The 25,271-nt window shown below is 43.7% G+C and overlaps 1 protein-coding gene across 1 annotated transcript in view; it reads left to right on the forward strand.

The window, feature by feature from the left end:
- Nucleotides 1-25,271, forward strand: part of Elp3 (elongator acetyltransferase complex subunit 3) — a 62,605-nt gene that overhangs the window by 9,288 nt on the left and 28,046 nt on the right. The window contains exons 3-9 of the mRNA XM_057786527.1: nucleotides 1,719-1,857; nucleotides 4,516-4,586; nucleotides 5,230-5,293; nucleotides 6,544-6,612; nucleotides 9,082-9,236; nucleotides 21,118-21,279; nucleotides 23,346-23,472. Of these exons, the coding sequence (XP_057642510.1) occupies nucleotides 1,719-1,857; nucleotides 4,516-4,586; nucleotides 5,230-5,293; nucleotides 6,544-6,612; nucleotides 9,082-9,236; nucleotides 21,118-21,279; nucleotides 23,346-23,472 (787 nt within the window). The remainder of the gene's footprint in view (nucleotides 1-1,718; nucleotides 1,858-4,515; nucleotides 4,587-5,229; nucleotides 5,294-6,543; nucleotides 6,613-9,081; nucleotides 9,237-21,117; nucleotides 21,280-23,345; nucleotides 23,473-25,271) is intronic.

Here is a 25,271-nt window from a genome sequence, read left to right on the forward strand (position 1 = left end):
AAATGAAAGCAGTATGGGCTGGGTGCAGGTGTCATCCTCACTGACAGCCGGGTGATCTGAGAGGTGGAGGCGGTAGGTCATCCAGGGGTGTAGTCCTTGACAGAGTGGCTACTTGGAACCTCCGAAGCCCATTTGTTCCTTTGCACCATCACCTCACATCCCATTTTCTCCTGTCTGCTGGAAGCACTATGTCTGGTGCCCTTATCTACTCCCAGCCATCTCTACCACACATTCATGTTCACCTTGGTCTTTGGTACACCCTCGATTGAGTGGTCCTTCATCTCTGCTCCTTATTTTCTTTACTGCATTTGCTCTTTATATATGTTCACAGAGAAAGGGTCCTCCCCACTATGTCATGTAATCACCACATCCATGACCTCTTGTAGACCAGTTCTCCGTTTCTTAAGGTGGCTGTACCCAACCTTTTCCTTTGAACACTGCTTAGAGACCATTTGCTAAAGGAATAAGTGAGTCATAATTGTCCTCTTGTGACTCTGAAAGCGTTCTAGTCTAAAGCTTTTCCTACAGTGTCTTAGAGTGACATCCCTGTGTCTACTGCCTGAGACCTGAGCGCTTCTCTGGTCTGGCTTCCCTAATTTCCCCAGCACATGTTAAAGTCCTTCCTGTATTCGGGAAGCAGCCCTTGCCTGTGCTGTATGTGAGTGGGCTTAGCCACAACACATCACAAGAAAGGACTGTGGCCTACACCTGACACACCACATATGTGGATAGTTGCCTGTGTGTGCTAGCTATTCATTTAGCTGAAAACATTATGAGCAGCCCACAGGTTTTGTCTAGGTGGGTCAATTAGAAGACAATGCCACCGGTAGGATTTGGCTAGTGGGCACAAAGAAAAGCAAAGCTGGTCAAATTGTAGAGAAAATAAAGGGATAAGCTGGATACACCGCGCATTTGTAATCTCAGCATTCAGGGGCAGAGGGAGAATTTTGAGTCCGAAGCTAACCTGGGTATAGCAAGACAAATGGAAAAGGGGTTTAGGAATGAAAGTAATTATTTGAACAGAAGATACTCTTGGGGTTATAGATAAGGTCATAGGTAGGAAGAGACAGAATTGTTTTGTTTTTTATTTTATTTATTTATTGGTTTTTCGAGACAGGGTTTCTCTGTGGCTTTGGAGCCTGTCCTGGAACTAGCTCTGTAGACCAGGCTGGTCTCGAACTCACAGAGATTCGCCTGCCTCTGCCTCCCGAGTGCTGGGATTAAAGGCGTGCGCCACCATCGCCCAGCTGTTTTGTTTTTTAATAGGTAAGGTAGATTCTAGAATTTGTATTCTGGTTTGATTTGTTGTTGCTTTTATATATTATATTTTATCCAAGGAAGTAGTTCTTGATTGGGGTGATTTCTTCCTGGGGACACATGGCAAAGTCTAGACAGCCTTCTACACACAGTCTCAAATGTCAACAGTGAGGCTGAAGAGGTAGTTAGGTCAGAGTAGTTCTTTAGGGTGGAAAGGTTTGGAAAGAGACCTTCACTGTGCCGTTTTCCTGGGCCCACAGTCCTGCTTTACTTCCTAGTGTTTAGGGTTAAAGGAAAGCAGGGTGCTCACTAACAGATTTTTACCTTTGTTTCCTTAGTGTGTATAGGTTGTTAAGCCGCTCTTGCCCCCCGTGAAGGGTAGACCAGTGTACACATCATTCTGTCAGTAACTTATGCCTGAAGTGCTGTGATCTTGATAACTCCAAATGCTTGGGTTTCAGAGTGAAAACCAAGACAGCTTCCAAGTATGGCCTTTCGTCCCAGCCCCGCCTGGTGGACATCATTGCTGCAGTCCCTCCTCACTATCGAAAGGCCCTGATTCCCAAGTTAAGGGCCAAACCCATCAGGACTGCCAGTGGGGTAAGTGGCTGAGCTGGAGAACTGGTGGTGGCGATGGCGAGGTGGGGTGGGGAGCTCAGACTCCTGAAGTCTGTCGTTCTATGTGCTCAAGTGAAGAGGGGTGCAGCGATGCTGAAAGGGAAAGGAAGCTAGCCAGTGTGCTTAAAGCAGTTTTTGTAGTGTCTTTAAAGATTGAGGCTCGGTCACTTAACACTATAACAAGTGTTGCTGGCCCTCTTATTGCTGTTAGCTTCCAGTTGGTACTTCTAAAAATCATATCATGGTGCAGAGTAGGGTTTTCTTTTTTTTTGTTTCGCTTTTTAATTTATTTTTATTGTATGTGTATTGATGTTTTGCCTTCATGTATGTGTGAGGGTGTCAGATCCCTTGGAGCTGGGGTTACAGTCAGCCATGAGCTGTCATGTGGGTGCTGGGACTTGAACCCGGGTCCTCTGGGAGGGCAGCCAGTGCTCTGAACCGCTGAGCCATCTCTCCAGCCCCAGCAGGGTAGTTTTATATGTGATGATTATGGAGTAAATCTCCAATAGGGAGTGCTGTGGGTGTCCAGAGATACGGGTCCCCACAGCAAAAGGGAGCCCCAGCAGAAAGCATGGTGCTTTCCTGACCTGTGAGTATGCTTGTATGATGGGGGAGGGGTGGGGCTCAGAGTGTTGGGAACAAGAAAGGAATAGGAAAGAGATCACAGAGGTAGGAGGGGTGTGAAGGGTGCAGGCAGGGAGTGCAACAGATGGGCGGAAACTCAGAGTTCACTTGACTGATGATTTTCTTTTTGAGACAGTCTCACTGTAGAGACCACACTGACCTTTGAACTCGTACTGAGTTCATCTGAGACAACTAGGGACCTTGTTTAGGATTAGCTTGTAAACAGTCACATACATCTGGCAAAGAAACCAAATAACAAGAAACCATTTCAGGTGCCTGTATAGGGTCCTGATGTGAGCAGGACAAGTTTCTAGAAAGTTAGTCCAGGTGCGGCCTGCATAGCAGTTCAGAAACGTAAGGCTGTGTTGGGAACGCTTGTCCTGATCTCTGTAAAGCATTATGGGCTGAATTGGGATTGAGGCTCTAGGATCGCTGAGTGTGAAAGGCCAGGGGAAGTGGGCAGGGTCAGGATTAGGATTCATTGGAAAGGGGTTCCAGAGTTGAAGTCCATGTTCTTCATATGACCCAGTGTGTTTGGTATGCTGTCTGGATCAGGACATGACATTTCTAGTGCCTGTGTTGGCTACTTTAGTGACTTGGTCTTCTGGATTCTGATATTTGTGGACAGTTGAACCCCACAATTTTTACGTACAATGTGCTTTCAAATCTGATGCACATATGTTATTAACAAGTACTTGAACACACACAAAAACTTAAAAAACAAAAATGAAAACCCGGGAGTTTAGCTTGTGTGCGTTACTGTCTTCTTCTCACCACCTGCTGTTTCAATAACATCTCAGTTCAGAATCCCTGCTGAACCTGGTTGCCATGGCTCCTCAGAACATACCTGTCCTGTCTTTCCTTAATTTCATTATCTTCATAGTGAAGATTGTCAGCTGGTCATTTCCTAGCACATTTCTCAGTTTGCTTTAACTAATGCTTCTGTGTAACTAGAGCTGGGTCATGCCTTTTTGGTAATCTGCACACATGTGTGTGCTTACATAAGCACACTTCCATCTGTTTCGGGGTGTCTTGATCTGTCAACAACTGTATTTGGAGAACAATACTCTAGTTTCTTCAGCCCTAGGCTTCATTCTGGTTCTCTCTGTTACACGTACAGCTTCTCTGTAAGAAATCCTGCTCATGTTAGCCTTAGTGTGGCTCTATCTGGTCAGCTACTTCCTGTGTTAATATCTTAATAGCCTTAATATCTTTTGTTTTGTTTTTGTTTGTTTATTTGTTTTTAGTGTAGCTGTCCTGGAACTAGCCTTGAACTCACAGATTCACCTGTCTTTGCCTCCCTAGTGCTGGGATTAAAGGCGTGCACCACCACAGCCCGGTCTAGCCTTAAAATCTTTGCTACCAGCCTTTTCTCAAGCAGGCTCTTTCCCCCACCCATCCTGGACTCTGTCAGGTCCTCTGAGATTTTCACATAGACTCTGGATCAGTCTGGTCCCTAACTTTCCTGCTTTCTGCTATAGATTGAAATCTAGAGTGTCATGGAATTTGAATAATAATGATTAGGTTTTTATATATAAATATCGACAAAGGTCACTATATGTATAGTGACCTTTGTTGATATTTTAGCAAAATAACTAGAGAGAGAATAAGACTCACCCAAACCTTAAAAATTAATTTCCAGGACTGGGTTTACAGCTCAGTGGAGGAGTAGTGCTCAAAGACTCTGGATGTAGTCTCCAGCACCACAAGTTAATAATAACAGTTCCTTATTCTGTATTTACCGTAAGACCAATTATAAAACTCATATATACAACTCATAGAAACATTCAGATATTATCAGTATAAAAGAATTCCGCTTTAGGGTGTAGCACCATCCGTATTTTGAGAGAGAGATCCAGATTTCTCTTCAGGTTGCATCGATCTTTCCCCTCTTCATATCATGAAGACCCTAATGTGCAGCTCCAGTTACATTCCTTTCCTTCGCTCTTAAGGTAACCACTCTTAATTGTGGTTAATTTTTCAGTGATAGCTTTTTAATTAATCTTTCTTTTATAGATTGCTGTTGTGGCTGTGATGTGCAAACCTCACAGATGTCCACACATCAATTTTACAGGGAATATATGTGTGTAAGTATGATTTTGACAAGTTGGTGTGTGTGTGTTTCAGTTAAACTAGTAAGTAGATTTTCTAATGCCCTGGCCAGTACAGGCTGATGATATTAAGATGTTGCTGCATAGACTCGTAGCTTTGGTAAGGTATTTCAGCACTTTGAAAGTGGAGCAGCCACTGCTGCGGTGCTGAAATACTCATAGGTTATGAGTTTGGGATAATGACTAACAAGCTCCCTGGATTCCAGCATCAAATTCGAAATGAATTTGGACCAGAAAAATATCGAAGTTTTTAAATTATTCTTATAAATATCTGTTAGATTTCTGTAGTTGAGGCATTGGGAAGAATTCATGGGTACAAATGCATGGCTTGAGTAGGAAGATTAAATGGGAGGGAAATTTTCCTGAATATGGGTCCCAGGAAAACATAGAATCATCCAAACTGGACAAACTGGGCTCCCGCATTAAGATGTAAAGATCTTTGCCTGCAGTGTTCTGGACACGAATGTCTTCATGTTCCTTCACTCACTGTCTTGTTTGCTTGTTGGTAAACAATGCTGCGAGAGTGGACTGCTGTTTGAGGTGATGGCAAAGCCGCTTTGATAGCAGGATTTTCTGTTGGACCGAGTGTTTCACCTGCCTCCCTTTCTGTTGTGTCTAGATACTGCCCTGGAGGACCTGACTCGGATTTTGAGTACTCAACCCAGTCTTACACAGGCTACGAGGTAAAGACTTAATCCTGACTAAGTACTGTGATCCAGAGTGTGACGTGACAAGTACCAACATTCTTAGAAGTGTGGGCTTTTTTCCTGATTAGAAAGCTTTTTGCCAGATATTTGCGCTGTATGTTTTGCCAGATATTTGACCATACATGTGCCAAGCCACCGGAGCAGTGCTAACATGAGCATTTCTTACTATTATTTCCGACCACTGTCCCAAGTGCTTTGCCACTCCAACCCTTTCAGCAGTATTTGGAAACAAGATACTGTGATTATCTCAGTTTTATGGTGAAGAATTTGAGGCATAGAATATATATGTGTGTGTGTGTTTGTGTGTGTGTTTTGTGGTTTTTTGGGGTTTTTTTTTGACATTTCTCTTTATAACTCAGATTGACCTCAACCTTTTAATAGTATTCCTATCTCAACTTCCTAACCACAAGGACTTTGGGAATTAGATAATTGATCAGAGCGCTTGTCCCTGGAAAAAAACTGATTCTCCCTTTCTCAGCACCATCGATTGCCTGTAGCTCATTACCTAGTGGTAGGGCCTTAGGAAATCCCCATCCATGTTGGCATGTCAGCTGGTGGTGTCATTGTGTGAGTCTTGTTCAGACAGTCATTTGTTGGGATCTTGTAAGTGTATTTATCCCTATCACATCTAAAAGACATGACCTGGTTTTTTGCCCACCTCTCCTTGAGCGTTCGGTGTAAAGGTTGTATCAGCTGGAGTTAGCCACTCTGCAATCACTTACTTTCTGTATTCTGACCAGTTGTGGGTCTCTATAATAGTTTCCACCTGCTGCTCTCCCAAAAAGAAGCTCATCGTCCTTGTATGCTAGGAAACTGTTTCATCGCGGTAGTTTCCAGTGTGATAGTGGCGTCAAGACCATTTGCTGAACCATTAGAACCCTTGTGTAACAATAAAGGTCTTGTGCAAAGAGCATTTTGCTACATGACTCTCTTGTGTGTATGCCCATCGGTGTGTGTGCACCTATGCTTTGGATGTCATTACATTTCCACAGAAGGTGACTGAAAACCAAGAAGATGCCCTGCTGTTGAGGTACCCTCAGCAGTGTGGTAGGGACAAGCCTGATGTTCTGAACCTTGCCAAAACTGAGAAAGGAAGGTGGGACATGGGGCATGGCTTTAGTGTTCAGATCCCTTGAGTAGTTTAATTTTAATACAACCCTTCACTCCTTCAGTATTTTTTTAATTTGTTATGACTATAATATGATATTTTTTCCTTATTTACTTAGCCAACTTCCATGCGAGCTATCCGTGCTAGATACGACCCTTATCTGCAGACAAGACATCGGATTGAGCAGGTAAAGAAACTTTTAAATTGTTTTTTGTGCTTCAAATGTTGCTGTGCCGTTGCTTGATTTGGAGTCGTTGTGAAGGAGAGAAGAGTGTGATTTTACGCTCATCTGGAGAGACTTTCTGTGCCGCGTGTGGTTAGACTTGCACTCCTTAGAGACTCCTGTTTCCTTGAAGGCTTTTATATTCTTGTACTCCTTTCAGTTTGAAGGAAGTCACGTATGAAAGTTCTTTAACAGTCAACAAGGGGTTGGACGTCAGCTTCCAGAGCCAGGTGAAGAAGTGTGACTGTCTTGGTCAGTGAGAGCAGGCAGTTTCCAGCAAAGTGGTGTGGGCGGCTGTTTGGGTCTTGTGCACTTGTTCTGTGCCATGACCGTGGTGGTGTATACTCCATCAAAACTCCCCAGTTGTGCCTTTTAAGGGGGGTGGATTTTATTGCATATAATTTATACATTAACATAACAGGTTAAAAGCTAGTACTCTGTTGGTGATCTTGAACTTCTCAAGGAGTCTAAACATAGTTGACAAGTGTTAAAATGTAAGCACCATCTGTAGTTGTTACAGTAATTTACATGGCGATATAAATAGAAGGTCTAAAATAGAGCGTATAGTATAGTACACACGTTGCTTCTGGGTTTGGGTGCCTGTTGTTGAACACCACCAGTTCTAGTGATCACTTTGCTGTCACCCAAGCACGTGTAGGGCAGGAGTGTTTGCTGTAAGAGGACCCTACCCGGGGAGCCCACGAGGCTTGGGAAAACATGTTCTGAACTGACTTTGACCTCGTTTTTGTTTTCAAATATGGTATGTAACTCATTTAAGATAATATTAGTCAGGATCAATAGAACAGAACTTATAGAATGAAATGATTTTCAGGCTGCGGGCCAGCTAATCCAGCAATAGCTGCCTATGAACAGATGGTCTAAGAATCCAGTAGTTCAGTCTACGAAGCAGAATGTCTCAGCTGACCTTCAGTATATGGGGAACCCCAAAGAAGTGGGCTCTGAAGCTAATGAAGGGATGGTCTTGGTAGCAAGAGCAAGAATAAGCAGGCAGAAAGAGAGGGCTTCCTTCTCCCTGTCCTTTAGGCTTCCAACAGGTGTGGCACAGATCTTCCCACCTCAAAAGATCTGGATTAGAAGGGGGTTTTCTACTTCCGATGATTTAATTAAGAAAAAAATCCCTCACAGGTGTGCCCAGTCGTTTAGGTTTTCGTTAATCCCAGATGTAGTCAAGTTGACAACCAAGAATAGCCATCACAGGATGGAAAACTGTCTTAACAGAGTATGAAAGGTATACTTACTAAAAATGTTTGAAGATCCTAGGTTTAGACATGATGATAATCACATAGAGTAACAATTCTTTTCTAACTGTACGTGTAGTATAGCCATGGGAAACAGTGACAGTGGCAGTGGGGTTGGTCTCCACCTCTGGAGGTGAGTGTGGAGTTTGCTTGGAATCCTGGCAGGAGCTTTTGTAGATGCTACCAGGACCGTTTTCTGTTGGCCGTGTAATGTTGATGGGGAGACGCTCACTCAGATGCACAGACACAGTAACAGCAGTTGCTACTTGGTACTTCAGAAACAACTATTTTTGAAAGGTTCCATGGAGATAGTCATTACATGATATATTCTAGTTCATAACTTGACATTTTGATCCAGTTTCCTTATACCTAACATACAACAAGAAATTTAAAAACTTTAAAAACTTCAAATCCAGGCTTATTGTAGCTGCCCCAGTGGACAGTTGTGCCTTCTGCCCTGAAGTAGGGAAGATGCGATATTTCATTTTGGGGCAGTCAGTTAGTGCTTTGGTTTTCCAGTAGCATCTTGAGGGCCTGTGCCCACAGTCATCTTTAGATTGCATCTTGAAGTCTCACTCTAACTAGTACTCATCTTTCTCCCTGTGCACTAAGTCCAGGTTATGCATCACCTGCCACTGTGTGTTTCTACTGTGAAGTCAGACATAAAATATATGATCAGTAAATTTTTGCAGTATTTGATACTACATTATATTGATTTTTTTTTTTATTTATTATATTCTGTTATATCTTAAAACTCTTCCTGTTGTTAAGTTCCTATTTAACTGTCAGCATTGAAGTCTGGCTTCTGCTTCAGTTTTAATTCTCTCTCTCTCCCATCTTTTTTGAGCAGGAATTGTTTTTGTTTTTTGTTCTTTTTTTAAAGATTTATTTATTATGTATACAGCATTCTGCCTCCATGTATGCCCGCACGCCAGAGGAGGGCGCCAGAGCTCAGTACAGATGGTTGCTGGGAATTAAACTCAGGACCTCTGAAGAGCAGCCAGTGCTCTTAACCTCTGAGCCATCTCTCCAACCCCCCAGGAATTGTTTTTTAAAGGCACTGAATTAACAACATGTGTTTTACTGTGAACTGTGCTGGTGCGACTATAAGATGAAATTGGAAATCCTGCAGCTTCTCTAGTGTGATGCTCTGATGAATGTGTGTTTCTTCCAGCTAAAGCAGCTTGGTCACTCCGTGGACAAGGTGGAATTCATTGTGATGGGTGGAACGTTCATGGCCCTTCCAGAAGAATACAGAGATTATTTTATCCGAAATTTGCATGATGCTTTATCAGGCCACACTTCAAACAATGTTCATGAGGCAATCAAGTAAGAAGCCCTATTTTCTCACTCTGAGTGATCGTCTGCTCATCCTCCTAGCAGCTACCTGTGAAGATTTGATCCTTTCTGTGTATAGATTCTGAGTTTCTTGTACTCTTTCTTTCTTTGTGTATGTCTGTGTATGGTAAAGAATTATTTTCATGGAGTCACACCTCCTAATTGTTCTAATGAGTTCCACTTCCTGGTGACCAAGCATTCAAATATATGAGCCCTTGGGGGCCATTCTAACTCAAACCGCCGCATGTCTCTGCAGTTACAGGCAGTGGGCACAGCATGGTGAACAAGACAGAACTGTGTGTCCTTGTGGTACTTTCCTTTTATATAGAGTAAAGAGTGTGATGGAAAGGGCCTGGTGTGACACGGTCCTGCTGTACGACGGCAAGTCTGAGACCTTCCTTAGGGCACAAGGAGGACACTGAGAAGGGAGAGCTCTTTCCACAGGCCACTGGGTTATACTCCAGTGAGCAAGGGAATGTCCTCAGGTGACATTGAAAGACTCAACGTGGGCCAAATTATGTATTTCAAGGAGCTGGAGTTTGTATGAAATGTAGAAGTATGTTGTTTCAAGCCAACACATCTTTGTTAACAGGCAAGGTCATTGAACTGTCTTCTGACTGACAGGTTAGAGGGTTACCATGGGAATGTGAGAAGCCTCTAAGCTTCCTTCTCTCCTTGGTTCACCAAGGGTAGTGGCAGTGATGATGGAGAAGAGACTGATTAGAGGCATCAAAAGCCAAGCCTTCGTTGGATGCTTGAGTAATTGGATGGAAATGACATATGCTAAGGTGGAAAAGCCATAGGAAAGCTCAGGTTTGATGGAGGAAATTAAGAAGTTTACTTTTGGTTTGTTATCTTTGAAATGCCCATGATGTATGTAGAGATGTCCTGTAGGGTCCAGAAAAGGAAGTCTTGGCTGCAGGTACACAGTGGAGATTTTTGGTCATGGGTGATATTCACAGCCTCGGGGAGGAATGGTTTCATCCAGTACAAGAGTTTTGCATCTCCAAGATGTGCTAAGACAAAAAGCAATGTTCAGAACAGTTTGTGCTGTACGGTCCCATCATGTATGTGTCTACCCAGGCCTATCTGTGTGGTTGTCTCAGGCCAAGATCATCACTGAGGAAGGAGGAAGAAGAGCTGAGAGTAAAGGAGGCTTACATTTGTTGTGGAACCATGTTCCATGTACGTGGAACCATTGTGATTCACTTCACAGTAAGCCTTTGAGTGTGGTGTTCAGATTTCCTCTGCTTTACGTTGGAGGAATACAGAGCCCAGAGATGTAAAGCAGCTTACCCAGGCTTAACACAGGTAGTTGATGGCAGAGTGGGAATAGAAACCCCAGGCTACCTTCAGAGCCTGAAGTTAGAAATTGCTAGGTGTAAAAGGTGTGTGTGTGTGTGTTGCGTGTGTGTGTGTTTGCGTGCGCGCAGGCACCGGAATGTTAAAAAGAGAGTGGTTCTCTTTCCAACACCCCTAGCACCATCAGACTTTGGCTTCTCTTGTGAAAGGGATGAAGACTGTCCTGCTGCTGATTATAAGGTGGGTGAAATAGTGCTGCCTCGTAGGCTTTTGTGTGGTGATAAACAGTATCAGGCCAAGAATGGACATGAGGGGAGCTTTTTGACCTGAAGCTAAAGCCTGAATACACATGAGAATGGACTTTGAGTGGTCACTCTGTGCTATCAGAGATCAACAGTGATGACCTTGGTAGGGTTACCCCCTGGAATGAGCTTACACCTTCCTTTGTCCCTTCCTTCCCCCAGTTGCTTTCCTTTGGGCTTGTGAAATTTAAATAAAGATGGTGTTTCATAAATGTAAATAGAAGTTAGGGATAGCTTGAGGGGTTGCATAAAAGATTGATCCTCTGGAAGAATGTGTGGTGAGCAAGTGCTTGTGTTTGACTGATAAATACTGGTAAACTCTGTGTTCCTGAATCTAGACTTCTGGGTATGTGACTTGTTCCGCAAGGACCTCGGTAGCTAGATGGGATGGCATCTATTTTTACTATTCGTTCAAAACGTTGGTCATTCGTGAATATGAGTCATGCTTAGTGAAACCCTCAGTCTGCAAACTTTAGAACAGAGGGGTGATGATGTGACTCAGCTCACTCCTCTTTGTACTCAGAGTCAGATGTGACAAGTGTGGTCAAAGTGTGTGTTGGGGACTAGCCTCCATTAGTCCAAGACGGAGCCATAGTGGCAGGAGCGACTCTGGGTTCCCAACTGAGCACATTCGCTTCTAAAATCCCCAGCAGTGTTATCTTCAATACCATTGAATCTTCTCACGTGACAATGAGCCTGATGTCCTCTGGCTTCTTCCTCACATGTGCGTGCATGCACGTGCACACAAATACACACCTTCAACTTAAGAAACCTGGGTTGAGAAAAGGGCTCTATATGTACCTAAGCTTGGGAAGATTTATTTACTTACATTAAATACTTTTAAATTATTTCTTTTTAAAATGTATGGCGCTGTGTGGAGGTCAGAAGACAGCTCTCAGTCCTCTGCTTCTGCTTTGCCGCCGCAGCGACTCTTTAGTCTGCTGCTGAGCCTTACCTTCCAGGCTTCCAAGCCCTTGAGCTGCCAAGTGACCCTTGTCTGTCTCTCATCTCACAGCAGAAAAAGTGGGATTACAGATACATGGCACAGATAAACCATCTTGTCAGCCATATTTACAGTGTTTATATATGTGAAGTTCAGCTATATCTGTGTTAAGGCATACCTCTCCTGTGAATTGGTTCTGAGTTTTCCATGTGGAATTTGAGCCCTGAGTACTTATGGAGCAGGCCGACCAAGCAAATGCTGAGTCTCTGGGGTGCAGCTGCTCTGACATTTTCATCAACTGAAATGTTGGCAATCTTGCTACAGTTTGGTGCTAAATATTTTGGTGCTCAGAGTATTTGGCGATAAGTCATCTATTTTTGTGATAAAAATTGGGTTTTATGTTGTAATTCACTCAATTTGGATCACGATGTGTGTCCAAAAAGCCCACGAGGGGACAAAGCCTCTTCTGGGGCTGCCTGGCCATGGCCGGCATAGGCTCATTCTGTTCTTTACCTCAAGGGGGCGCTCTGCTTTTAGCTTTAAAAAATGTTACTGACTTGAGCCTTTGTTGCAGCAAATCTCATGAATGGCTCCTAGGAAGTAATAAAAGTGCAAGCCAGGAGCCATGAAGCCACCTCAGTGGACTGGTGTCTTGACCCCTTCTCTCCCCACTCCCGTCTCTGTCCTTTGTGAGGCAATATGAAAAGTGCCTATTTTGAGCTCTTGTTTGCTTTGTTGAGGTCGATTCTTCATACAACTCTCTATAATAAAGTGTTTAAGGGACATTTTGTGTCAGTTGAGGCAGTAGTTTCTGAACTGAGCTAGGAACAAAACTGTTTTCAAATGTTAGCATCGTTGTGAATGAAAGAAGAGCCCAGGAAAACTGGTTTTGGTCTGATGTATTCTTTTAGAAGTTGTTTTCCAGAGCAGCCCACCTCCCTTCGTGGACCTGGCTCAGTACTGAGCCACAGTAGACATTTCCTCATTGCACAGCCCAGCTACAGCACTGATGTGAGTTTGCTCAGTAGGACAAGATGTGTCTGGAATTTTGGAGTCAGGGTTTCTCTGTATAGCCCAAGCTGGCCTTAAGCTCATGGAGATCTGCCTGCCTCTGCCTCCCAAGTACTGGTATTAAAGGGGCGTGTGTGTCACTACCGCCCAGCTCAAGGGTTCATTTTAAACTTGGCCTTCAGTTCTATGAGGTGGCAGGCAAGTCACCAGTCTTGAAGGTTAAGCATCCTGAGGGTCACACTAAAGACTCAAGTGTCCCTCCTTGGTCTTCCTGTGTCTAACCTGAGTAGTTAAAGGTTTGCTTGTTTGTTTGTTTGTCTATTTAACTGCAAAGATTAGGATTAGACTTCAAAAGAGCCCAAGAGTGTGAACCTGGTTATTGTTTGTGGCCAGCAGGTAGCCAGAAGTCTGAAACCTTTGCAGGCAGAAAGTGGAGGAACACAGGTCTGCTCAAGGACAGCGCAGGCCTGGCCCTGGGAATGCTGTTGAATCCCGCAGGCCACTGACTGGTAATCACTATCCCATTGCCTGAGCCTCTTCAGCTCTCCAGAGACTGACAGTTACTGAGTACTGTCATCTCATAAAACATCTTCACTTGGGAGAAAAGACCATAGTGCCTCTGAGTCACCGGTCACCAGAGTGCGAATGTTGCCAGATAGCTCAGAACAATCTTCTAAAGGAGTTTTATTCCTTTTTAATCAGCTCTGCCCAGAACCCGTTTTGCGTTCAGTGTGCCTTGACTGTTTTCACAAGATGCAGTTTCAGAGGGTAGTTACCCATGAGAAGCCAGTGAGTCATACCTTCTCCTCATAGATTTTTAAATTCATTTCCGTTCCTTCCTCTCTTCCCTCAGCAGTGGCTTTAAATCCTGCAACTGTGTCCTTGCGCATCTTGGGAAAGCTAGAATGCTAGGAAATGCTGAGTACCCTAGAGAACTCCATGTTCTCACCTGGGCTGTCCTCCCAGATGCTCTGCCACGTGCCTTGTTAACTAGCATTCCATGTGGTGGTTTTCCCTGGAAGTTTATACACAGCAGAATACACAGACTTAACTTACCTTGGTGTGCTTTGACAGACCTGTGTAATAAAACAAATGTTAAAATTCAGAACATTGCCAACTGTGGTGTCATCCTAGCAACCAAGAGGCAGAAGCAGGGGGTCTCAAATTTGAGGCCAGCCTGAACTACTTACTTAACAAAACCCTGAGAAAATAGTTAAGTAGTGCAGAATATTTGTGTCACCAGAGTTTTTTTTTTTTAATATTTTTTAGGGTTTATTTAACTTTTATTTTGTGTGCATTGGTGTGAAGGTGTCAGATTCCTGCAACTGGATCTTCAGACAGTTGTGAGCTGCCATGTGGGTGCTGGGAATTGAACCCGGGTCCTCTGGAAGAGCAGTCATTGCTCTTAACCACTGAGCCATCTCTCCAGCCCCTCACCAGAGTTCTTTTATGCTCCTCCAGAAACTCCTCCCTCACCTTCGCCTCCCAGAATTGACAGTTCTTCTGGTGGTTTTGGTTTTTTGCCCACTTGCCTTAGGTGAATCATGCCCATGCCCATCACGTAGTCTCCTGTGGAAGGCTTCTTTCAGTGAACAGTGTTGTTACGTGCATCTGCAGTTGCTCACTTAGTGCCAAGCAGTGTTCTGCTGGATACATGGACCACAGTGTGTGTATCCATCCTTCTGTCAGTGGACATGGGGCTGCTTGTAGTTGACAGCTTTATGAATAGAACTCTGTGACCAGTTTTGTTCAAGTTGTTTTATGGTTAAACGTATGTGTTGCTCTTGGGTAGTAACGGAAATTGCTAGGTTTGTTAGTGTTTTATGAAAAACTGCCAGCTAGAAACGGTTGTGCAGTTTGTACTCCCACCTCTAATGGGCGAGCACTTGGTGGTTCTGCATCCACACCAGTACATGCTGTTGTCAGTCCTTTTAATTTTAGCCATTCTGGTGGGTGTGTAATGGCATCTATTGTGGTTTTAATTTGCATTTTCCTGATGACTAATGTCATTGAGCACTTGAGTGTACGCTTATGCTGTCTGATTATATTTCCTTTGTGAAGTGTTTAATCTTTTTCTCTTTTTTTCTTTTTTTCGGGGGGTGGTAGGAGAGTGTTACATGCCCTTGATTCAAGAACTTCGTCTGTACTTGACTATTTATTCTATTGATGATCTCTTAGGGCAGAATTAATATGACTAATTTTTTCTTTCTTAACATTTGCTTTCTGTATTGTTACAAAACCACGTGTTTTCAGAACACAAGGTTAGTCTCCTATGTTGTCACCTAGTTAAAATTTCCGTTTTCACATTTAGCTCTCTGAGCCCCTCTTGAATTAATTTTTATCTGCACTGTGAGGTAGTCAAGGTTTCCTTTTTTTTTTTTCCAGTATGGAAAGTGAATTGTTTCAAGATAATTTTTTTAAAGCTCCCCTTTCCCGTTTAGATTTTATCAATCCTTTGTTAGAATCAAAGGACTATACCTGTGGAGCACACAGTGCAATGCCACTGGCAGGTTTGGGCTTTTAGACAAGTACTGCACTGTTTTGATTACTGTACCGTCTTGAAGACAAATGGTATACCTCCTCCAACTTTGTAATTGATTAGCAAGACTGCTGTAGATAGGCTGAACCATTTACATGTCTTTGTAAAATTCAGAATCAGCTGGCAGTGACCGGTGTTCTTGCAAAGTGTGATAGAGTTAGGGTGTTTTCAAATGATAGGACACAGTCTCTAGGGAGAGAGTTGCCAAGTTGTCAGTCATGAAATGACATGTTTCCTCATTTATTTAGATTTCCTTTACTTCCCATTAGCAATCTTCAGTAAAGACATTTATTGCTTTTACTTTTTTATTTTCTTTCATTTTTTTTATGTGTATGTCTGTTTACATGTATGTATGTATATGCATGTGTGTGCAGGTGCCCACAGAAGCCAGAAGAGTATGTCAGATCTTCTGGAACTGGAATAAGGGGTGCTGGGAACTGAACTCAGGCCCTCTGCGAGAGTAGCACCTGTTTTTAACTACTGAGTCACATTTTCAGCCCCTGGGTCGTTCCTTTTTTAGTGACTTAAGTAAGATGTGGAAGTTTGACCATCCTTTTTCTATTGTAATATTAGTATTGAAAGTGGGTTTTTTTTAGACTGCTCTTTTCTTTTTTTCTTATTTTGAGATAGAATCTCACTTTGTAGAGCAGACTGGTCCCAAATTCAGAGATCCACCTTACCACTTTCTAGGCATTTCTTTATGCAAATACCATGCATTTTTATATTTTAAATTATTATTGTAATATATTTTAATTATTCATTGTAAATTTTTTATGTAATAGCTTTTCTATTCTCCAATTCCAGGGATTATATGGAAATTGTTTGATTTCTATATTTCGGGCCAGTGAGGTTTTGTTTGATACTTTACTGATTTCTGATTTGATTTCATTTTGTTCAGAGTGCCTATGCAGTTCAATTTGAGGGTTTTTTTTTTTTTCTTTTATTTAATTTGTGGAAACTTGTTTTATGACCCAGGTATGTGCTCCCTCTTAGTGAATCATGGCATGTGTGTTGGCAAGGAAGTAAATTCTGCCTTGTCTGGTGTTACACAGCCTAGTGTGTTAGCCTTAGTGAGCTATGCGACACTGCAACGCCCAGCATATCAGCTTAGACAGAAAAGCTCTGTTGTCCTTACTTGTGCTTTTGGAGGTTCCAGACTGTGGTTTTAGCACGCGATAGGAAGAATCCTGGCGGAGAAAGCTATTGACACAGCCCTTCAAGGGCAGCCCTTAGTGACGACAACCCCCACTAGGAGGTTTATTTTATTGGATGTTAGTTCTGTCATACAGCCTCGTGTGCTTCCTGTCAGCCCCGGAGATCTTTCCGCTGGCTTACTTTCTACCCTTGTGTGCTGTTATAGAGCAACTGGGTTTCTTCTAGACAGAATCCGATAGTACTTGGGTCTTGTGGGAGCAGGGAGTAGGTAGAGTTGCCTATTTTGATAATGTGCGCCATTTAATTGCAGTGTTTGGTGGTATTAACATTTGGTATAATTAGTGATGATTAATCTATATTGGTTGGCTTTATGTCTACTGGTTTAGTCACCCCCCCCCATATTTTAGTTTTCACTAACAGAGAATGCTCATTTCATTGAATTCCATTGTTTTATGATTCTGTATACTTGGTTTGCTCTGTATCCCTTGATAGAGAACGTCTTAAGAGAAAGTAATAAGGACATTACCTGAAGGTTAGAGGTTAGAGGCACTTGGTGGCTGTGGCATGGGCAAAGTGGAAATGCCCTCATGAAGTTTCCGTACGAGGTTGATCTTGGCCTCCTGGCCTCTGCCTCGGGCGCCCAGAAAGCTGGAAGTCAGGAGCTCTTGCTCTGTGCCTGGCGGACTCCTCTCCTCGCCTGGCCTTGTCCTCTGCTGTGAGCACATATTCTGTGCTCTACCCTCCCTCGTGTCATGGAAAATAAAATAGGGGACTAAAGTGTCCCCTGGGTGATTGTCTCTGGCGTTTGTGATGTGAAGACTTTTATTGGAGTACTTTTGATCTAAAAGACGTGTCCACACTGTGTTTTTCACTTAGCCATGACCTCTGTCAGGGCAGCTTTTGGGTGATCCACCTGTGCATTCAGCCCCTAAGTTCCAGTATGGTTATGACAGTCAAAGCATGCTGTACCTGCGACATTTTTTCTGTTCCTCCTGGTCCCTCAGCGATCTCATCATGACTATAAAACATTAAACTATGGAAAGAATCAAAACCAAGAATGTCAAGCACTGCTCTAGTGTCGTCAGCCATGACTAGTGTGATAGGGTGCCTGGTTTTCTCTTATCTTCAGTGTTAGCAGCTCAGCTTTTCCTGGTAGTTCTCTGACTTTTTCAATTATATTGGGCAGAGACTGTTGGCTTTTAGATCCTATTAGCATAACCAGTCTCTAGAAAGAAATTGGATTACGATCTCCAAAATGGGAGGATGAATCCTCTAAGCCCAGTGGCTTAAGTCTAGAGCTTCACGGATTATGAGAAGTACCAGATTTTATTGAGGGAGTTTCCAGGTATAGCAATAGTTTTATAAAAGGACCTTTGTTCTGTGCTTGTGGTTCTGAGGCATTCAGTAATAACCCAGGTGTCAGTAGTCCAAGCACATCTTCATCAGTCCAAAGAACAACTCATTTGGGGCCTGTAGACGATGGGAAGAGCTGGTAGATTGTGAACACTAGAAGTTAGTGTTGAGATTGTGCCCTCATCTGCTTCTCAGTTTAGCTAGAATGGATTGAGTTTGGGATTCTATAGCTTGACTGGAAAGCAAATCTGGGATTAAAAACTAGTAGATTTTTAGTTTGTCCAGAACCTTTGACCTAAAGCAAGACACCTCTACTGTTTGAAGAGGGCAGATCGCCAGCAGGGTCATCTAGAGGCTGTGGGAAGGGAGAGAGTCCTCCTTTGTCCCAGCTGCACAGATTCACCTATTCATCCTTCATGTTCATTTCTTTGTTTTGATGGGAGGAGTTAGTGCAGAACTCGTAAGCTGTTAGTCACTGAACATTGTTGGGCCTGCTGGGAGCCCCATCTGAAAAGAGAAGCAGACATAACCATGAATAACAGCCTAGCTTTGTGGTGTGGATTAACACAGGGCACTCACCAAGGGTTCTGAGATGTCGCAGGATGTGAATGTCTTTGAGCAGAGTTGAGACCTGGTTGGCATGGGTTTTGTTGCTCTTAATTTCTAAGGTGAGGCTCTCCTTGCCCTCTGCCCTGCTCTCTGCCCACTGTGAACAGCTCCTGCAGTGTACATTATTGACTTGTTATGTTTCTTAGAGGGCATGAGCTTCTTACATAGTGGTAACCTGCAGGAAATGTGTAGGTTCAGTGCAGCCCTGCAGCCTTCCTAAGACAACCCCCTGGCTGCATTAAAAAGCAGTAGACCTGGCGGGACGATTTAGTCCAAGTCCTGGCTCTGTCTCTTGGAAAAACAGCTCCTCTCTGCCCCAGAATCTAAGAAGTCTAAATCCCAAGAAGGTGAGGTGTTGATTGCAGTACTGAAAGAGAGGCTCTCTGGCTAAGTGGCTGGCTAAATGATAGGGGGGTTATGGAGCAGACCCTGAAATGCTCGGGCTAAGTAGCGTCTTGTCTACACATACAAGCATACAAGAAAGAATAGTCCCATAGACATCCTTCCATCTCTTAAACGAGGCAGCAGGTTTACTAAAGTAGCGGACTCCATAGCAACAATAGACACTGCAGCTCATGGAAGATGCCACACTGTTGTTTTTATTGTTCAAATTTGATTCGAATTTCTACTTCATTGCTTTTCAGATAGAAATATGATTCTGAAAGGAACTCTAAAATACTGGCCCTTTTGTTTGTTTGGGGTTTTTTTTTGGGGGGGGGGTTGAGACAGGGTTTCCCTGTAGCCCAGGCTGTCCTGGAACTCACTCTGTAGACTAGGCTGGTCTCGAACTCAGAGAGTTCTGCTTTGTGCTGGGATTAAAGACATGCGCCACCACTGGCTTTTTAAAATGTGAGTTGTTTCTCATTCTCCACGTTTCCCCAGAGGAAAGACATTTTTGAGATGGAGTTAAGTTTTTGAGCATAACATTTACCTCTGTGTCCTGTGCTGTGTTCTCATTCCCAAGGTGGCAGCGTCATGCTAGTGGCAGCCTCATCTGGGCAGGTCCCCCTGCTGCTGTTGCTACCTCTCTGGTTTTTCCCAGTGATGGAGCTGTCACTGAGCCCAGGCTCTCTTGCCTAAGGCTGTGGCTTTTGAGAAATATCAGTTAATAGGAAGGTTTGTGGCACATGTTAGAATCTGGGTGCCAGGGTGCTTTCAGTTACTCTTTTGAAATACACTCAGAGTGTTCTAGCTCTGTCTTTCATCCATTTATATAATTTGCTTTCTCCACAGTGGTTGGTTAGCTTTTCTTTCTCTTTTTCTCTTTCTTTTTTTCCTTCTGTTTCTTTTAATTTCATATAGTTCCCTGGAGCCCGTGATTGCTGTTGGGAGCAGGTGAGAACTGTGCCGCTGTGTACTCCTGTCCTCCTATTTGACAGGCACAGGGCTTTGAGACGTTGAGAGAGGACAGAGGAGCTACTGCCCTGTCCTAAACAGCACTTGATAAGCTGTGAGCGTTCTTTTCTCATCATTCATTTCTTAGGTTGTCTCTCTCCTCTATGTTTCGGCTGATGTCACGTGATACAAAACACTTCCAGTGTGTTAGATGAGATTGTACGTACAGCCAGTCCTGCAGCTCAGTGATTATTCACACTCTGAGTAATTATTATAATTTTAAATTAGTCAGTTTTAATTGACACATAAAAATGAAGAAATGCAGCTAAGTTACAAATCATTATGATATCTGCTTTTCAAAACTTCTTTAGAAAGAAGCGGAATAAATAACTGCAAAAGGCTTCCCTTGGTCTTTCCACCCGGCCTGTGAGAACAGGAGCAGAGAAGAAAGGTCACAGTTAGGAGGTTAGAGATGCCGAGACAGACAGGCCTGCCTTCAACTCTTAACTTAGATTTTATTCCCTGTGTATCTTGAATAAGATGTCTATTCCCCTTGAGCTTCAGTGTCTTCCTGAGGTAAATGGAGTGATAGGACACCTCTCAGTTGATAGTCAGGGGCCAGTGTTGACCACAGTGACCTCCATCACCGAGTTCCTGCCACTCCACCTCACCAGCCCCCTGACAGATGATTGACCTTGGGCCAGGAGTAAGGCCATTGTCTCAGATAACTTAAATCCAAGGTGGTCCTCACGCTCTTGTATCTAGACTTGATGAGACAAAAAACCCTCCCTAATTTTGCACATTCCTAGAAGCTAGACGTTTCACCCGAATGATCCCTGCAGCCCACGCTGCTCCCCTCTCCCCTTTGTCTCTTGTATTTAAGATGGCTCTATGATGCGGTGAGAAATAAGTAATGCAAATGGGTTTTGCTTATGTGAAATCGGTTGCTAGGAAGTGAGAAATAGCTTTTCACAGTGAAATCACTGTTTTCAAGATGATTATGGCTGCAGCTAACTGCGTGTGAATAATAACGACAACAGTAATGACATGAGGATGCGCCGGTACAGTCGTGTCAGCTCTGTGAAGTGTGGGTACCATTGTTACCGTCGTTTTGTAGATGAAGATACTGAGGCCAGAGAGCTTAATAGAATTACTGTGTGCCTGGTGAGGAAATAGCAGAGCTGGGATTTGAACTTACACTATCCGGCTCCAGAGCCCACACACTTAGCTCCTGTCTGATCCTGGAAAGACTAAGAGAAGGCAGGCTGAGAAGAAATGACCCCAGACTGTGGCAGGTGTAGTCATTTTAGTTCTGCTCTGCAGGTATTCTGAGAAAAGCCTCACAAAGTGTATTGGAATTACGATTGAGACCAGACCTGATTACTGCATGAAGCGGCATCTAAGCGACATGTTGACTTACGGCTGCACGAGGCTGGAGATCGGGGTGCAAAGTGTCTATGAAGATGTGGCCAGGGATACCAACAGGTAAGATGGTGGCAGGTGGCCAGCACAAGCCTCCTCTGTACTCACCCCTCTTCCCTGATCCCAGTTTCAGAGTTAAGTATTTGGCTTTTTGATCTCTTCTCCCATCCGTGCTCTTCAGATCGTCTGCTTGTGCCTTCATGTTCAGTGTAGTCATTTGACATTCCCTTCTGTCTATCCAGAGAGAGCGGACACAGGGAAGGTCAAGTGTACGAGAACATTTATAAATCACTGCCCCCTTGGTGAACAAACAGAAATTCAGATTTCAAAATGGCAGCAACTACCACTGACTGAGAGTGTCAAAGAAGGTTTCAAGAGGAAGATGTGTTGAGATGGACCTGGAAGTCACTTCACGTGGCCAGGGTTGTGAAGGAGAGTTAAGGAAACACTGGTCCATACTTAAAGCAGCCTAAAGGAATGATAGCTCCAGGACTTGGTCCTTTAAGTGACAGAGATTGGTTGAATATTTTTAAGCACAGGAAAAAATCTAAATCTAATAGGTATTGTACCTACAACTAGGAACATGAGGAACCTGAGCAAGTAGGAAATATCTAATAATAGGTATTGTACCTACAACTAGGAGCACGAGGAACCTGAGCAGAGCAAGCATGTAGGGATGGTCTCACACAGGAAGGCTGCTGGAGAGTGTAGTGTCACAGGCTATGCCAGGGAAGTTTCCTAAAGAAATGACATGTAAGCTGAGGCCCAGAGGAGACTCGCTGCATGCCCTGAAGGAAAGCTGATTGAGAATGGGAGAACAGGGCAGGCAGAGGCTGGATTATGAAAGGCCCAGGAAGTTAGCCCCCCAAGCTGGGCTTTTAATCAGGAGGCAGGCTGGAAGTTAAGATAGGAGTATGCCTGCATTTAAGTAAGAGCCCTTTTGTTCCAGTATGGGCGATGTTTAAAGGGGGCTGACAAGAGACAGACTTGGCCACAGCTGTTGGAGTAATTTAAGCAGGAAACCCTGGAGTCCTGCAAAGCAGTGTGTGTGTTGTTTGGTGACTGCTAGGAGGGAAGTCCAGAAGCCTTGGAAGGAGAGGTTTCACTGTGGATGCTCTGAAGAAATAAAGGTGTGCTTTAGAGCAGGGCTCACCAGTAGAATGTTCCACTGGGGTCAACTGTTCCCATGTGACAGTATAGCTGAGGACATGGATATTTTTTTTGTAATTTGATTTTTAGAGCCATATAAACATAATTGTGACCATATTATACAGTGGACTTTGAAGTAGAATTCTTGAGTGCAGAATTCAGAAGAAAGTCCCAGTCCCATTCCAGAATTTTGGACTTCACTAATGAAAACTAATTAGAAATGAGAGTGGGGTATCCAAAAGGAGTATGATAGAGCCCATGACTTCTAGATCTTTCTGTGCTAAGTGGGAGCATCTTGGTGGTAGAAGGAATTGTCACAAGGCTTCAATTGTTAGTTACCCCAACTGTCATCAAGGCCTGCTTCCTGCTTGGATGTGGCAGGAAAGCAAATGCAAAGAGACTTGATCCGACCCTGTGCCAACAAAACCTTTCTCTGATGGACCCTCTGACACACTGGTGCAGTCTACTTCATATTGTAGTTTACCCCTCTACCAACATTTCCTAATCCTAAATGAAATGACACCTCAAGTCAAAGCCCCTTCATGGTTGGTTTTTGGGTTTTGTTGCCCACTGTGTACCCAATCCTGGTATAGAGCCAAGAATAATTTTGAATCCTCCTGCCTCTACCTCCCAAGTACTAGGACTCTCAGTGAGTATCAGCCATGCCTGGCTGCTGTATGGTCCTTGTTTAATGTTGATTCTACAATAATAAGCAGATTTTACAGCTGGTGCTGAGCCATGTCATCTGAGTGCACAGTGGCCCTTATCCATTTGCTTCCAGTCCTCCGAGCAGTGTCTTAGAAGCGCAGTGGTTTTCCTCCAGGCCTCTCTATAGCTGTGTAAACATGAGTTCTGGGGTTCTGTTCCCAGCCAAGTGACTCTGTCTCATGGATTGTTTTCCTCCTTCTCACCCTCACCCCAACCCCTATTAACTTGGTTGTCCATTTATTTGTCTAACCAGTAATGCATTTTCTTCCCAGGGGCCACACTGTGAAGGCAACATGTGAATCATTCCACCTGGCCAAAGATTGTGGTTTCAAAGTGGTAGCTCATATGATGCCTGACCTGCCAAATGTGGGCCTAGAGAGAGACATTGAGCAGTTTATAGTAAGTATTGCCTTGAGCCAGCAGACCCAGATTGCCTCTGTACCTCCCTGCACCTCTCTGCTCGTGCTTGTTTATTTTTGTGTTTTCCATTCTCAAAGCTCTAAAACCTGTTCCAAAATATTAGGAACACAATAAAGAATGGTTACCTCTCCGTTGTCAGATTGAAAACTGTATTTTAATATATTCTTTTCAGGCTTTAAAATATGCCTAGACTTGGGGCTGGAGAGATGGCTCAGTGATTAAGAACCTGGACTCTATGCCCAGCACCCACGTGGTAGCTCATAACATCTGTAACTCCAATTCTAGGGATCCAACTCATTCTTCTGGCCTCCCTAGGCACTAGGTACGCATGTGGTGCATAGCCATACATGTAGACAGACACTTTTACACATTAAAAAAGATTTTTTTTTTTAAACTATAAAATGTTTAGGCTTTGGGAACTGAGGTTGTTTATGCACATGTAGCACAGGTACACTCACATTTCCATGGAGATGAGGTAGGTTAAAACATTTATTTCCATATGGTGGCAGGTGGCATAGGTAAGGCACATGGCCTGTCAGCTGGGATGCTGGCTTTTCTGTCCTCATTGTTTTTGGCCAGAATCCTTTAGTCCCATGTCCCTAGAGGAAATAAAAAAGCTTCTCGGCCAGCACAGGAAGTAGAGACAAGTCCTTCCGTGTGCAAGCATGGATCTAGGGTTTGCTTTTACTCCATGTCTGTTCCAGTCTGCCTAGGGCTTTTGATATGTGGGCTCTATGGGACTGTGGTGTGATGAACTGGCCTTCATCAGCCTCTTAACTTACAGTTTTCTTCCCTTTCAAAGCTGTGTGCCAGGCTTCATCTGTTTTCATATCGTGGTGCCATCCCACATGCCCCCTCATCTCCTTTCTCATTCTTTGTCCTTCTAAGTTTAAAATTCTTTAAAAATGTTTCATCATGCCTTGTGATTTTAGAGGCGAAAGAGAGAAACCCATGTTTTAAACTCCCATATTTAATCATGGGTCCTGGACCAATTCAGTCTAGCTTCGTCTTTACAGAAGGAACATAGCAGCCCTGTGTTACTTAGAACCAGTACTCTTCTGATGGCATGTGCTCAGTATAGATTCAGGTTAGGCAGAGAAGGGCTTGCCTGCATGCTGTTTGTGGGTGTCTAGAATATTTATTAAAGACCTTATAGATCTGTAAAATAGAAATGTTGCAAAGGAAATTGCACAGTTAACAAGAGAATGTCTCTAAGACCGCATGCTGCAACAAGAATACAGCATTCAGGAAGGTGACTGTCAGTGAGATCTAAACCCTATAGCTACATTATTTGAAAAGCAGTGTAAACCATGGAAGGTTTGCGAGGATAGTGCAGCCAAAGATTTTAAAGCACGATTTAAAATTTATGGACCAGAGCTAGAGTACTGCTGACTGGATAGATCCTGACAGGGGTGCAGGGATGGGAAGGCCGGGACTGTGAACCCACTTCTGTCCACTACAATGGCACACAGTCAAGATGAGCATCAGCACCATGCAAAGTCCTGAAAGGACAAAGCCTGGTATCTCCCTGCTGCCTCCCAGATAAAAGAACAGCAGGTGGGACTGTAAGATGGAAGAGATCTGTGCCAGAGTAGACGAGCCAGGTGAGTGGCTCAGTGTCAGTTAACAAACGGACTGTTAGCCCAGGCCAGAAGTGGTGCCAGCTGGACTGATGACAAAAGTGTGACATCCTGGGCTCAGCCAACTTCCTCTGTAAAGGGCCCTCTTGTAAACATTGTAGAGATTTGTTTGTTTTCCCTTTGTTTACATTGTAGGTT

The sequence above is a fragment of the Chionomys nivalis genome, chromosome 12, assembly GCF_950005125.1.
Source record: "Chionomys nivalis chromosome 12, mChiNiv1.1, whole genome shotgun sequence".
NCBI lineage: Eukaryota > Metazoa > Chordata > Mammalia > Rodentia > Cricetidae > Chionomys > Chionomys nivalis.